The sequence below is a fragment of the Gopherus flavomarginatus genome, chromosome 2 (genome assembly GCF_025201925.1).
Source record: "Gopherus flavomarginatus isolate rGopFla2 chromosome 2, rGopFla2.mat.asm, whole genome shotgun sequence".
Lineage (NCBI taxonomy): Eukaryota > Metazoa > Chordata > Testudines > Testudinidae > Gopherus > Gopherus flavomarginatus.
The window spans coordinates 161,022,561-161,036,290 of record NC_066618.1 but is presented as its reverse complement, the minus strand read 5'-3'; the positions used below and the strand labels follow the sequence as shown (position 1 = coordinate 161,036,290).

Genomic DNA, 13,730 nt, shown 5'->3' with positions numbered 1-13,730 from the left:
GATGTGGCTGGAACATGGTTGTTGCTAGCACAGTTACCACATAAGGCTCTCAGATACCATGGTGATAAGCACTTGAACAAAACAGGCCCCAAATCCTGCCATCTGATCCCTGCGAGCAGATCAGTGCCAAGCCCCACTGATTTCAGGAGTACTCGGGATGTGCCCAAGAGTCTGATTGCAGCATTGGGCCGATTGCACAGAGCCTAATTCAAAACATGTTGCTGAAGAGTTTTTAAAAAGTGGTTCGACTTTAACAGAAAGCAGAACTAGCCTTCTGGCTGTAAAAATAAATCCAGGCTTCTCAGTAAATGGTGCTACCTGATACTGTCTGTCAGATGTTTGCAACACCAAGCTATGCATGTATTCATTTAACTGAAATGTGGTTACAGAAGCAACAAAGGGCATTTTTCTCCTATAGGAAAAGAGGATTTTTCTTCACCCCGCCCCTTCCAAAATTGCCATCACTGAAATCGCTGCCAGATGTTCTTAAGTTTCCCTTCACCTGGACATTAAGTGGCTTTTCCCCATTTTTGTCCTGCTTCTGTGTCAAAAGCCTGCTGAACAGAGGCTTACAGTACCGGACTGAGACGGCTGAAAAGGAAAAAAAGCATTCCGTGGTGGCCAAGCTACTGATTTTGAAGTAGTCTATTTTGGCTGCCTCTGCTGCAAAAAAATTTAGAACCTGGGGTCTGACTCAGTTCCTAAAATGTCTGCATCCTTCCAACTGGTGTTTATATTAGTGTTTACAGACTGGAAGGGTGCAAGAGGAATATAGTTCATATTCCTCCATGTAAACAGAATCCAATTTCAAGCACACAGATGGCCTGCGGCCTCTTCCTGAGCCTCTCCTCACTTCCAAATGACACAGACCCTTGTCCCTTTTGAACAGCTGCTCTCATTGCTTGGGTTCTGTTGGGCCATAGTATTGTATTAGTCTCTCTGTAAGAAGAGGGACTCTCACAATATAGCCACGTTGCGAAAGGGCTAACTTCTGAAGGCTCAGAGAGGAACAGAGCAGGCAACCAGTATATATAGGACCACAAAGGATCTGGAAGCTGGTGGAGTGGGTCAGAGGGATAGAACAGTCCCTTCGGAAGGTATTGTGCTGCCTAAGCCTCTCTACTGATCCCTCCCTATAAATGCTCCCTTGTGGTTTGGCAGACAGTGGAAACCTGTCCCCCAGGAGGGTGCTGAAAGCTGCAGCAAAAGGGATGCAGGTTTCTTCCCTCTATTGGTAAACCTCAAGCTGGTTTCCCTTTCGATCTGCCATGCAGGATCTGTTTATTTTCAGCTTGGTTTGTGCAGTTGTGGAACTGGCCCTGCCCCCTCCAACCTAGCTGGAGCATGGTGGAGATGTCCTGACTCTAATGAAAGTCTGCCCAGAAGATGGAGCTTGGTTCATTAAAAGCACGTTGGCTGACTGAGGGTGTCAAATGGGAAGGAGATACAGGAGGAAGGGCTCCAGCTCGTCACAGGGAAGAGGAAATGGGAGCTGAGGTTTCTGGGAGTCTGACTGAGGAGATATCAGCAATTATCTTCAAAGAGTCATTGAAGATGAGTGAGATTCCAGAGGACCGGAAAAGGGCAGAGTGCCAAGCTATAAAAAAGGTAATAAGGACAGCCTGAGGAATTACAGGCTAGTCAGCTTAACTTCTGTACCCAGAAAGATAATGGAGCAAATGATCAAGCAAGCAATTTGTAAACACCTAGATGATAAGAAGGTGATACATAAAACAGTCAGCATGGATTTGTCAAGAACAAATTGTGTCAAACCAACCCAATAGCTTTCCCTGACAAGGTAACAAGCCTTGTGGATGGGGGCAGGGGAAAAGCATTAGATGTGATGTATCTTGATTTTAGTAAGGCTTTTGATACTGTCTGGCATGACCTTCTCATAAACAAACTAGGGAAATGCAACCGAGATGGAGCTACTATAAGGTGCGTGAGTAACTAGTTGGAAAACCATTCCCAGAGAATAATCATCGGTGGTTCACAGTCAAGCTGGGAAGGGCATAATGAGTGGGATCCTGCAGGGATCAGTCCAGGCTCCAGTTTGGTTCGTTATCTGTGGACGATACCAAGCTGGGAAGGGTTTCAAGTGCTTTGTAGGATAAGATTAAGATTAAAATTCAAAATGATCTGGACAAATGAGAAATGGTCTGAAATAAACAGGATGAAATTCAATAAGGAAAAATGCAAAAGTCCTCCACTTAGGAAGGAAAATCAATTGCAAACATATACAATGGGAAATTATTGCCTGGGAAGGAGTACTACATAAAGGGATCTGGGAGTCATAGTGGATCACAAGTTAAATATGAGTCAACAGTGTGACACTTGCACCAAAAAAAAAAAACCGCGAACATCATTCTGGGATATATTAGCAGAAGTGTTGTAAACAAGACACAAGTAGTAATTCTTCCACTCTACTCTGGGCTGGTATGGCCTCAACTGGAGTAGTGTGTCCAGTTCTGGTTGCCACATTTCAGGAAGGATGTGGACAAATTGGAGAAAGTCCAGAGAAGAGCTACAAAAATGATTAAAAGACTAGAAAATATGACCTATGAGGGAAGATTGAAAAAATTTGTTTAGTCTGGAGAAGGGAAGACTGAAGGGGGACATAACAGTTTTCAAGTATATAAAAAGTTATTACAAGGGGGCGGGGGAGGGAAATGGTTCTAGTTAACCTCCAAGGATAGGATAAGAAGCAATGGGCTTAAATTGCAGCAAGGGAGGTTTAGGTTGGACATGAGGAAAATCGTCCTGTCAGAGTGGTTAAGCACTGGTATAAATTGCCTAGGGAGGTTGTGTAATCTCCATCATTGGAGATTTATAAGAGCAGGTTAGACAAGCACCTGTCAGGGATGGTCTAGATAATACTTAGTCCTGCCATGAGTGCAGAAGACTGGACTAGATGACCTCTCGAGGTTTCTTCCATTCCTACGATTCTTGGCACCTGTCCTTTAGCTTAGGGCAATCAGGTGGAGAGCTCGTTTAAGGGTTATGGAACAATCAGTGTTTCTGTATCACCAACCCCTTTGCATCGTCCATGGGGAGGTAAGGAATTTTACCCAGGAACATCTCAGCGTAGGCTACTTCTGGTGTCCCTTCAGTGAATTCTATGATTTCTCAGTAAAGCAAGCCCCAAGATTCCAATCAATTTTGCTACCTGGCTTCATCAGTGATTTTATACTATATTAAACTGTGTATGCGCATTTTCTATTTGTTGGAATCATAGCTGCTCAAGTGTCTCATATAGGCCATATACTCTTAAGGAGATTCTCCTTTACTCCTGTGCTCCAGGCCTGTGCTTTTGAAGCAGAAGGATCTGAGTTCTATCCCAGCTGTCTCCATGAAGCCTGAGTGGCTGTGGCGTGTAACACAACAATAACAGTGCAAACATCTAGAAGAGGCCATTTAGTGCTATTTGGGCTAGTGGCTTTAAGATATGGATGGACTCATGTCCATGAGGAAATGGACCCCCCTAATTACTTTCATGACCAATAGGGGGCAGCAGAGTGGACTGGGTCTTTGCTGCTTGCATTTTGATTAGTAACAAATGCAGAGGAACCTAAGCACTCACCTGTGACAGTCGTGCCAAATCCAGGCGTGGCGGCCATTCTTGGGGCGGAAGTCAGCCTGCCCGTTGTTGTGGATCTGGGAGGAGAAGCGCAGGAGCCTCCTGTAGCCAGTGGAAATGGATGTGTTGGCAGCCGAGGTGGCCAGACAGTTCTCCTCAAGTGCACACTGCAGCAAGAACATCGGGCGGTCCTCCAAGTAGGAGGTTTGCTCCACAATTTCGGCACTGAGCACCAGATCTGGGGCAGCTGACAGTGGGGAAAGGAAAATGTCTTTAGACCTACCCACACCAAAGCGATGGTTTGCCACTCTAGTCATATCCCAATTGCAGCCATTGCCATAGCTGCTCCACTAGGCACTCCTAGCGGGGGCAGGACAAAGCCACAATCTGTGCTGTTTGAAACCAAGGTTTTCAATATAAACTGCAATACACTAGGCAGCTGGCTCAGGCTTGAGAAAGTGCAGAGATGTGGCCGGTGAGAAGGTCAGTGCAGGAAGCAGTGGCAGATACCTGAGTCTGGAGGAGGAGAGGCAGGGCATGTGGGAAACCAGAGGCTGTTCCAAATATAAGGTGGAAAGCCAAAGGCTGGAGAAGATGGAGAAGGGGTACGAGAGGAAGAAAGAAGAAAATCCATGAACTGAACGTCAAATAAAAAGCTACGTTCCTACCACTGCTTTTTGGACATTTAACTCTATTATTCGGACAGACAGTCAGTTGATCCTAACATTTGCCAATGTGTTAAAATAGAAAGATGGCCCAATGAGTGGTATGAGCCTCCCTGTTTCCTCCCAGCATCCCAAGAGAAGCCCTTTGGAAGGGAAATCTCCATGATCAGTATCACTTTTCTAGGTGTCCCGACTACTGGAAGAAGAAAATCCAAGCAACTCACTTTCTGAGCAGGAAACTCCCGCAGCAAAGCGGCCACCGCCTCTGGGGCACGACACCTGGGCGCCGTCATGCCGGCAGTGCGCCAGGGACATCTCCGTCCCGGAACACTTCACGCCACTCATAATAACGTCATTGGCACTGACGTCTCCGTGCCAGTACCAAGTTTCCTAGGGAGAGAGAGAGAAATGGGTCATTTGATTCCAATGGCAGGTGCGCGGCTGATCCTCTTAGGAAGAATGTCCAAGCACAGGTCACTGCCGAAAAGATAGACCCCACCGGTGTATTTTGATATGCAAATTAGATCCAAATCCCGTAACTCCCACTGGAGTGAGGGGCAAGTGTGTATGAGGCAGACTATAGCATGGGAGACAGCATCAGAGATTTTGTCAATGCATGCACATTTCCATCAGTATTTGGAATGAGTGCTCCCCTCAAAGCAAATCATTTAGAGGCCATCAGGCTAGGAAATACTTATTCTGAAGGGAGATAGAGAGCTCTCATAACTCCCCACATTTATCATTTTGGAGCATATTCATTCACTTCATAAACCAGGTAAGCCAGCGATTAATGATCTGTAGCACCATAGGGGAGACCCAGGTTTGAATCCTGGGTCAAGATTTCCAAAAGGGACCAGTGATTTTGGCTGCCAAACTTGAACCACCTTAAAGGGGCCTGACTTTCAGAGGGTGGGTGCTCAACACAGTATAAAAACATAGCTTCTTCCCCCCCCCCCCCCCGCTACCCCTTTAAGAGCTCCCAAGCTTGGCAGCCAGAATCACCAGTCACATTTGAAAACCTTAGCCCCAGCCTTCAAAGACTGAGGAGACACCACTACTCTTGGGAACAAACTCTGTAACTAAGTGGTTAGTGTTCTGGACTACATTGTGGGAAGGCCTTGCTTCTGTGCTAATTCAGCCATGGGCCACCTGACATATAGAGATCTCCTGGAGCTGGGCTAACATTTGCACAAACTGCGTTTTGCAATTCATCAGCCTTTCTGCACATTAAATTAGCCTGGAGCCACTTCCAGTTTAATGAGCTGGACTGGAATTCCTTTTTCATAGGGGTAGTAGGCTCCCTGACCTGACGAGCCACAGCTGTGCAGGGAGGCAGGAAGCGAGAAAAACATGAGTTACTGTACATGAAGTGAAAGGAGAATCTGTGCCCATTTAGCAGGAGGAAAACTTTTTTTTAAAGTCTCCCCCCCATTTTAAAAAGGAGGAAATAGTAGCAAAGTAGATCTAACAATATTCACAGACATTCTGGTTTCACAGCTTTATCTGTAAATGTATTATCACGTTCATTCCTACATTAGGAGGCTTGCTAGGGCTTTTCAACCTGGTCAGAGATTGGGATCTTCATTAACCAGTTATCAGCAAGTTGCCCTGACAAGGGTACATGATCTCATTGTTTGACTTGCTGCTGGGATTTTGTACTGTCCTAAGTCAGCTGAACTCTGGAGCAAGTGTATATATTTGTACACAAAGTATGCAGCCAGCCCTCATAACATGGGTGTTGTACCACACCATCCTTAGCTAACTCTCTTGGGCTTTAATCCATGCAATTTAAATAGAGCAAAGTTGTAGCAGTCTATATAAAATGAGCTGGAATTGTTGCTAATAGATATTTTAAACAATGGTGCATCCTCCTTTTGTGGATGTACTGGAGCCGCTGGGGTATCTGAGACAATCAAATGTCTGTCTTATGAGAGAATACTAAGCACTTTGCATCTGCAAAAAGCACTCTATGGCCTTTTAACTAGTTAAATCTTCACAACTAGCCTGGGAGGTATTTTCTGCACTGTATAGATAGGGAAACAGAGGCACAATTTAACTGAGGTTAAATGACTCGCCAAAGGCCACACGACAGTTGCAGAGAATAGAAATCAGAGGATCTAAGGCAGGAGATGACATTTCCTTCCCACAGCTGGGAGTAGAACCCAGGAGTCTGACTCAGAGTCCTATGTGCTGAGCATGGGTCACAGTTAAATGTGGTTAAAGCACATCTCTCCTTGTTTTTTGATATGTTTAAATTCCGCTTTGCTGTAGTCCAACTCTACATCCACGTCTCCGCCCAGCCTGACCCATCCAGTTTATGAATTCATCCCCTCGATCAGTTGGGATGGGCAGATACACTGTGCCACGTTAAAATGGGTGCCCGGCAAATAAATCATGTCTGCCTTGCAACATCTGTGCATCAGGGAGGGACAGCAGAATGCTCCAGCATGAGACCAGAATGCTGTTGCATGACTAACACCAGAGATAGAGAATTAACAGCCAGGCTGGCCTGGTGGGAGGCAGAGATGCTGTCAGCTGGAAAATGGGATTTGGACCCTGGCGAGGCCAGGATTTGGAAAACCCAGAAGATAATAAACAGGAGGGAATGTTTAGACGCAAAAGTTCTCCTGTCAGAAACAAACTCGTTAAATGCCTCCGACATTATTTTAGAGCCAGATCCTCAAGTCTTCAACTCCCCAAGGGTAGAACATGGTTCAGTAGCATTGTCTGAAAGGGTGGCATGCTGTACCCAGAAATTGTGAAGTACTGTCTGCTGAGAACTAGACAAGGAGGGGAGCATCTCTGTTGGTTAGAGCTGGAGTCTAGGACCCAGGATTCCTGAGCTGTGATTATCAAAGCAGTGCACAGGATTTAAAATTAATGGAAGATGTGTCATTAAATCCCCTGAACGGCTCTGAAGATCTCATCCCTCCACCTATTCCCAGCTCTGCCTCTGTGTAACTATGGGCAAGCCACTTAGCTAACAGGGGAGTTTCAGTGGGAGTGCTGTTGGAGGAGCAGGTTTTTGTGGTTTTTGTAGTTTGTGGTGTTTGTGTGTGAGTGAGTGTGTGTGCAGGCTGCTAGGGGCTGTGTGCTGAGAGCGAGGCTGAGCCCTGAGTTGGGGGCGGGGCTTACCTGAGTAGGGGTCCTATATAAGGAGCCAGGCACTCAGGCAGCGGCACAGGAGCCGGCGAACAGAGCGGCTAACAGGGGAGTTTCAGTGGGAGTTTCCAGGGGGAGGTTGCAGGGGAGACCAAGGCAGAGGAACCGGGAAGGCAGACCAGGGAAGAGGCAGCCCTGCGCTTGTCGGTGGCTTGCGGTGCGGTGTGAGCTGTGGATTGCCAGGCACAGAGTTGCAGCGCTACGATGGAGGTAGAGGCAGCAGGTGCAGACACACTGAGGATGACTGGGTGCGGCAGCTGCGGCATGTACATGGTCCTAGAGGGGGCACCTGAAAGGAGTTTCATCTGCATGAAGTGTCGTCTGATAGAGCTGCTGGAGGAAAAGGTAAGGGGACTGGAGATGCAAGTGGAAACTCTGGCTGAGTTTAGAAGGGGATTTGAGCAGATGATGGAACGCAGACATGATGAGGCACAGGGGACAAGCTCAGACGAGCGGACAAAAGAAGGACCTAAGGACTCTGAGGAGGGACTGCTGGGTGAGGAAAGTGGACGGTGGAGGTATGTCACTAGGAGAACCAGACAGAGGATAAGACGGGCCAGCGATGGACAAATAGAACTCAGGAATAGGTTTGCTGAGTTGGGAAATGAAGATGTAACACAGCAGGCTGCTGAAGGAGTAACGGCAAGGAAGAAGAGGCAAGCAGCTAGTCCTGCAGATGGAGGGGAGCAGTCAGTGGAGGCAACATCAAGTACGAGCCCTAGGAGGATTGTGAGGGCAAATACAAATCGGGAGGAATCACAGCCAGCTGCTGTGGGGGATAGACCGGAGAATCGCATTGTCACCAGGAAAAGGCAAGTCTACGTGATTGGAGACTCTTTACTGAGAAGAGTAGACAGGCCTGTAACTAGACCTGATCGGGAGAACAGAAGAGTGTGCTGTCTGCCGGGGGCTAAGATACAGGATGTGGACTTGAGCCTGAATACGATCTTAGCGGGAGCGGGAAAAAATCCGTTGATTATCCTTCATGTGGGAACGAACGACACAGCTAGTTACTCGCTGGACTGTATCAAGGAGGACTATGTCAGACTGGGGAAGAGGCTTAAAGACATCGAGGCTCAGGTGATCTTCAGTGGGATTCTGCCGGTTCCTAGAGCGGGGCGACGAAGGAGTGACAAGATTATGGCGATCAACAGATGGCTCAGGGAGTGGTGTTATAAGGAGGGCTTCGGGATGTACGGTCACTGGGACGCATTTAGGGATAGACAACTGTTTGCTCAGGATGGACTTCATCTCAGCAAGGAGGGAAATAGAATTCTAGGATGGAGGCTCGCCGACCTCATCAAGAGGGCTTTAAACTAGAAAGTTGGGGGAGATGGTTGGGAAATGTTCGGGAGATCTCCACGCCAGAACATAACCTGGAGAGGGAAGTAAACAAAGTGAGCGGAGATACCCTTGCGGCCCCAAGATTTGATCCAAGGAGGAATAGTGGAGTAGAAACCAGAGTAACGGGTGATGCTGGTGGTAGAAAGTTTGTGCACGACGGGGGAAAGAATGTCACTGACGCCAAACGCCGAAAATTAAAAGGTTTGTACACTAATGCGAGGAGCCTAGGTAACAAGATGGAGGAACTGGAGTTACTCGTGCAGGAAGTGAAGCCAGATATTATAGGGATTACCGAAACCTGGTGGAATAGTACTCATGACTGGAGCACGGGTATTGAAGGCTATGTGCTGTTCAGAAAAGACAGGAAGAAAGGCAAAGGTGGGGGAGTAGCCTTGTACATCAATGATGAAATTAAATGTAGCGAAATAAGATGCGATGGAATGGATAAGACAGAGTCCGTCTGGGCAAAAATCACGCTGGGTAAAAAAGCAACTAGAGCTTCCCCTGAGATAGTGCTTGGGGTGTGCTACAGACCGCCGGGATTGGATTGGGATATGGATAGAGACCTCTTTAATGTCTTTAATGAAGTAAACACAAAGGGGAAATGTGTGATTATGGGGGACTTCAACTTCCCGGATATAGACTGGAGGACGAGTACTTGCACGAATAATAGGGGTCAGATTTTTCTGGATGTGATAGCGGATGGATTTCTTCATCAAGTAGTTGAAGCACCTACAAGAGGGGATGCCATTTTAGACTTGGTGTTGGTGAGCAGTGAGGACCTCGTAGAAGAAATGGTGGTAGGGGACAACCTTGGTTCGAGTGATCATGAGCTGATTCAGTTCAAACTAGATGGAAGGATAAACAAATGTAGATCTGTGATTACGGTTTTTGACTTCTCGAGGGCTAATTTTAAAGAGTTAAGGAAATTAGTTAGGGAAGTGGACTGGACGGAGGAATTAGTGGATTTAAATGTGGAGGAGGCCTGGAATTACTTTAAGTCACAGCTGCGGAGACTGTCGGAAGCCTGCATCCCGAGAAAGGGGAAAAGAACCATGGGCAGGAGTTGTAGGCCAAACTGGATGAGCAAGCAACTCAGAGAGGGGATTAGACAAAAGCAGAAAGCTTACAGGGAGTGGAAGGAAGGCAGGATCAGTAAAGAAAGCTACCTTGCTGAGGTCAGAACATGTAGGGATAAAGTGAGGAAGGCTAAAAGCCACATTGAACTGGAACTTGCAAAGGGAATCAAAACCAATAGTAAAAGGTTCTACAGCCACATAAATAAGAAGAAAACAAAGAAAGAAGAAGTGGGGCCGCTATACACTGTGGATGGAATGGAGGTTAAGGATAACCTAGGCATGGCCCAACATCTAAACAAGTACTTTGCCTCAGTTTTTAATAAGACTAGTGAGGAACCTTGCGATGATGGAGGGATGATAAACGGGAATGTGGATATGGAAGTGGATATTACTGCAACTGAGGTAGAGGCCGTACTTGAACAGCTCGATGGGACGAAGTCGGAGGGCCCGGACAATCTCCATCCGAGGATATTAAAGGAACTGGCGCGTGAAATTGCGAGCCCGTTAGCGAGAATTTTTAAGCAATCGATAAACTCGGGGGTTGTGCCGTATGACTGGAGGATTGCTAATGTAGTTCCTATTTTTAAGAAAGGGAATAAGAGTGACCCGGGTAATTATAGGCCTGTTAGCTTGACGTCTGTAGTATGTAAGGTCTTGGAAAAAATTTTAAGGGAGAAAGTAGTTAAGGACATAGAGGTCAATGGTAATTGTGACGAATTGCAACACGGATTTACTAAAGGTAGATCGTGCCAAACCAATCTGATCTCCTTCTTTGAGAAGGTGACGGATTACTTAGATAAAGGAAATGCGGTAGATATAATTTACCTAGATTTCAGTAAGGCGTTCGACACGGTTCCGCACACGGAGCTGTTAGTTAAATTGGAAAAGCTGGGAGTGAATATGAAAGTTGTAAGGTGGATAAGGAACTGGTTAAAGGGGAGACTCCAGAGGGTCGTATTGAAAGGTGAACTGTCGGACTGGAAGGAGGTCACCAGTGGAGTCCCTCAAGGATCGGTTTTGGGACCGATCTTATTTAACCTTTTTATTACTGACCTTGGCACAAAGAGCGGGAATGTGCTAATAAAGTTTGCGGATGACACGAAGCTGGGGGGTATTGCTAACACGGAGAAGGACAGGGATACTATTCAGGAAGATCTGAACCACCTTGTAAACTGGAGTAATAGAAATAGGATGAAATACAATAGTGAAAAGTGCAAGGTCATGCATTTAGGAATTAATAATAAGAATTTTGGATATACGTTGGGGGCGCATCAGTTGGAAGCGACGGAGGAAGAGAAGGACCTTGGGGTACTGGTTGATAGCAGGATGACTATGAGTCGCCAATGTGATACGGCTGTTAAAAAAGCAAATGCGATTTTGGGATGCATCAGGCGGGGTATTTCCTGCAAGGATAAGGATGTGTTAGTACCGTTGTATACGGCGTTGGTGAGACCCCATCTGGAATACTGTGTGCAGTTCTGGTGTCCCATGTTCAAGAAGGATGAATTCAAACTGGAACAGGTTCAGAGACGGGCTACGAGGATGATCCGAGGAATGGAAAAACTGCCTTATGAAAGGAGACTCAAAGAGCTTGGCTTGTTTAGCCTGGCCAAAAGAAGGCTGAGGGGGGATATGCTCGCCCTATATAAATATATCAAGGGGGTTAACGTTAGGGAGGGAGAGGAATTATTTAAGTTTAGTACTAACGTAGCCACGAGGACGAATGGGTATAAACTGGATATTAGGAAGTATAGACTTGAAATTAGACGAAGGTTTCTGACCATTAGGGGAGTGAAGTTCTGGAATAGCCTTCCGAGGGAAGTAGTAGGGGCAAAAGACTTTCCTGGCTTTAAGACAAAGCTTGATAAGTATATGGAGGGGATGTTATGATAGGATCGTTAATTTGGGCAATTGATCTTGAATTACCACCAGACTGGTCTGCTCAATGGTCTGCGGGGAGATGTTGCATGCGATGGGTACTGAGTTGCTGCGGAGAATTCCTTCTTGGGTGCTAGCTGGTGACTCTTGCCCACATGCTCAGGGTTTAGCTGATCGCCATATTTGGGGTCGGGAAGGAATTTTCCTCCAGGGCGGATTGGCAGGTGCCCTGGAGGTTTTTCGCCTTCCCCTGCAGCGTGGGGCACGGGTCGCTTGCTGGTGGTTTCCCTGCAGCTTGAGGTCTTCAAACCATTTTTGAGGATTTCAATAACTCGGTCCTGGGATAGGGGTTGTTATAAAATTGGATGGGTGGGGTTCTGTGGCCTGCCTTGTGCAGGAGGTCAGACTAGATGATCAGATTGGTCCCTTCTGACCTATGAGTCTATGAGCTTTTCTGTGCTCAGCTTATCTAAAACCTATATTGTTATATTTAACCTCACAGGGCCGTTATGGGACTTAGTGGTTTAAGAGGCAGGATGGTCTAACACCTATAGCCCTCATTTGGATCTCAAAGGATCTAGATTCAGTTTTTGGCTCTGCCACCAACTTCTTGTTTGACCTTGAGCAAGTCACAATCTCCCTCTGTCTTAGTGCCTCACCTGTAAAATGCAGATAACATTCTCTCTTCCCTGCTTTGATCTGTCTTTCCTACTAAAATTGTAAGGTCTTCAGGGCCAGGGACTGTCTCTTACTATGGGTATGGACAGCACTGTGGGGCCCTGATCTTGCTACTGTAATACCGTTTGGGGAGTGCTTGAAGATCTGCAGATAAAGAGGGCACTGAGCATAGCGGATTAATTGTATCCCCATGAACCCAACATTAATTGTAAATATATAATTCAGAAGAACGCAATGCAAAACCCTTATTAGGTCTCATCCAGACTGTTTCCCTCGTGGACCCATGCAGGATTATTCCCCACTGCGCATTGCCCTCACTAGTAGTCCCAAGACTTGTTCCTCCTGGCTAAGAACCCAACATTGGCTGCAGCTGCAAGGGGTGAAGTAAAAAAAAAAAAAAAGTCACTTTATGCCGATCTACGTGAAAGCGTAAAGCTGGGAATGCGTTTCAGGTAGAGAAGGAACGGTCTGTACCATTGCTGCTGTTGCAACACAGTGTCTCATTAACCTTGTTAGCAATGCCCTGTGCACACACAGCTAACCCCTGTTCCCCACAGTATTGCTTTATGTTCATGGATAAAATGCACCCTGGTCCCACATAAGAGTCTTTTCTATTCTAAATACCCATGGCCCCTGCTAAAGGAAAATATCTTGTTTCACGCTGGCCTATTGGTGCCGCATCAATAGAGCTGGGCGACTGGGAAGGACAGTGTTAGATGGATGCAGCTGTCCTGGGCTCTTCTATGCTAGCTTGGCAGCTGCACAGGAAACTAAACTAAAAGAACCAAAGCAGTGACTTGTGAAGGTGGATTGCTAAGCTAGCTGTGAATTTAAAATGGTGGGAGAGAAATGACACCAATACCCTCCACCCCCATCCCTGAAGAATTAGGCCCTTCTGACCAGTGCTAGGACATGGGGGAGGGAGGATCCCCATCCACCTGAAGGCCTACAATGCGGTCTACAATGGCAGGAAATCATTGCCTGGAGGCATCATGGCTCAGCCACCAGTTTAGGGCATGACGAGAACCAGAAGGGCCCAAAGGCCATGAGGTTAGTGGCATCTCTGCCAGACCACTCACCCCAAAGGTAGGCTGGTGGAACTACTTTGGCAGCCTCAACATACCAAAAGAGGAGAACAGCAACTCAGCCTTCCCCTCAAAGCACAAAGGGGCAGGCTGGCTGGCTGGAGAAATGGGATGGGAGAGGATAGTTGGCCTGTCAAGTGGATTCTTGAAGACACCAGGGAAGAAGTGGCTGCATGGGCAAGCCCCTGAAGGAGGAACTGGATCCTCAGGGAGTGCAGTAATGCCTCCCAGTCCTGTAGAACTGCTGCCAGGTAAGGGGAGG

At 46.9% G+C, this 13,730-nt stretch overlaps 2 protein-coding genes across 3 annotated transcripts in view; one reads left to right on the top strand and one right to left on the bottom strand.

Moving 5' to 3' along the window:
- The window catches only part of LOXL2 (lysyl oxidase like 2), an 88,450-nt gene that overhangs the window by 5,382 nt on the left and 69,338 nt on the right, over window positions 1-13,730 (bottom strand). For both annotated transcript variants that reach the window (XM_050939955.1, XM_050939956.1), the window contains 2 exons: window positions 4,467-4,632; window positions 3,581-3,824 (listed from right to left, as the gene is read on the bottom strand). In XM_050939955.1, coding sequence (XP_050795912.1) covers window positions 3,581-3,824; window positions 4,467-4,632 — 410 coding nt within the window. The remainder of the gene's footprint in view (window positions 1-3,580; window positions 3,825-4,466; window positions 4,633-13,730) is intronic.
- Window positions 1-13,730, top strand: part of LOC127044853 (D(1) dopamine receptor-like) — a 65,585-nt gene that overhangs the window by 40,872 nt on the left and 10,983 nt on the right. The window lies entirely within an intron of this gene.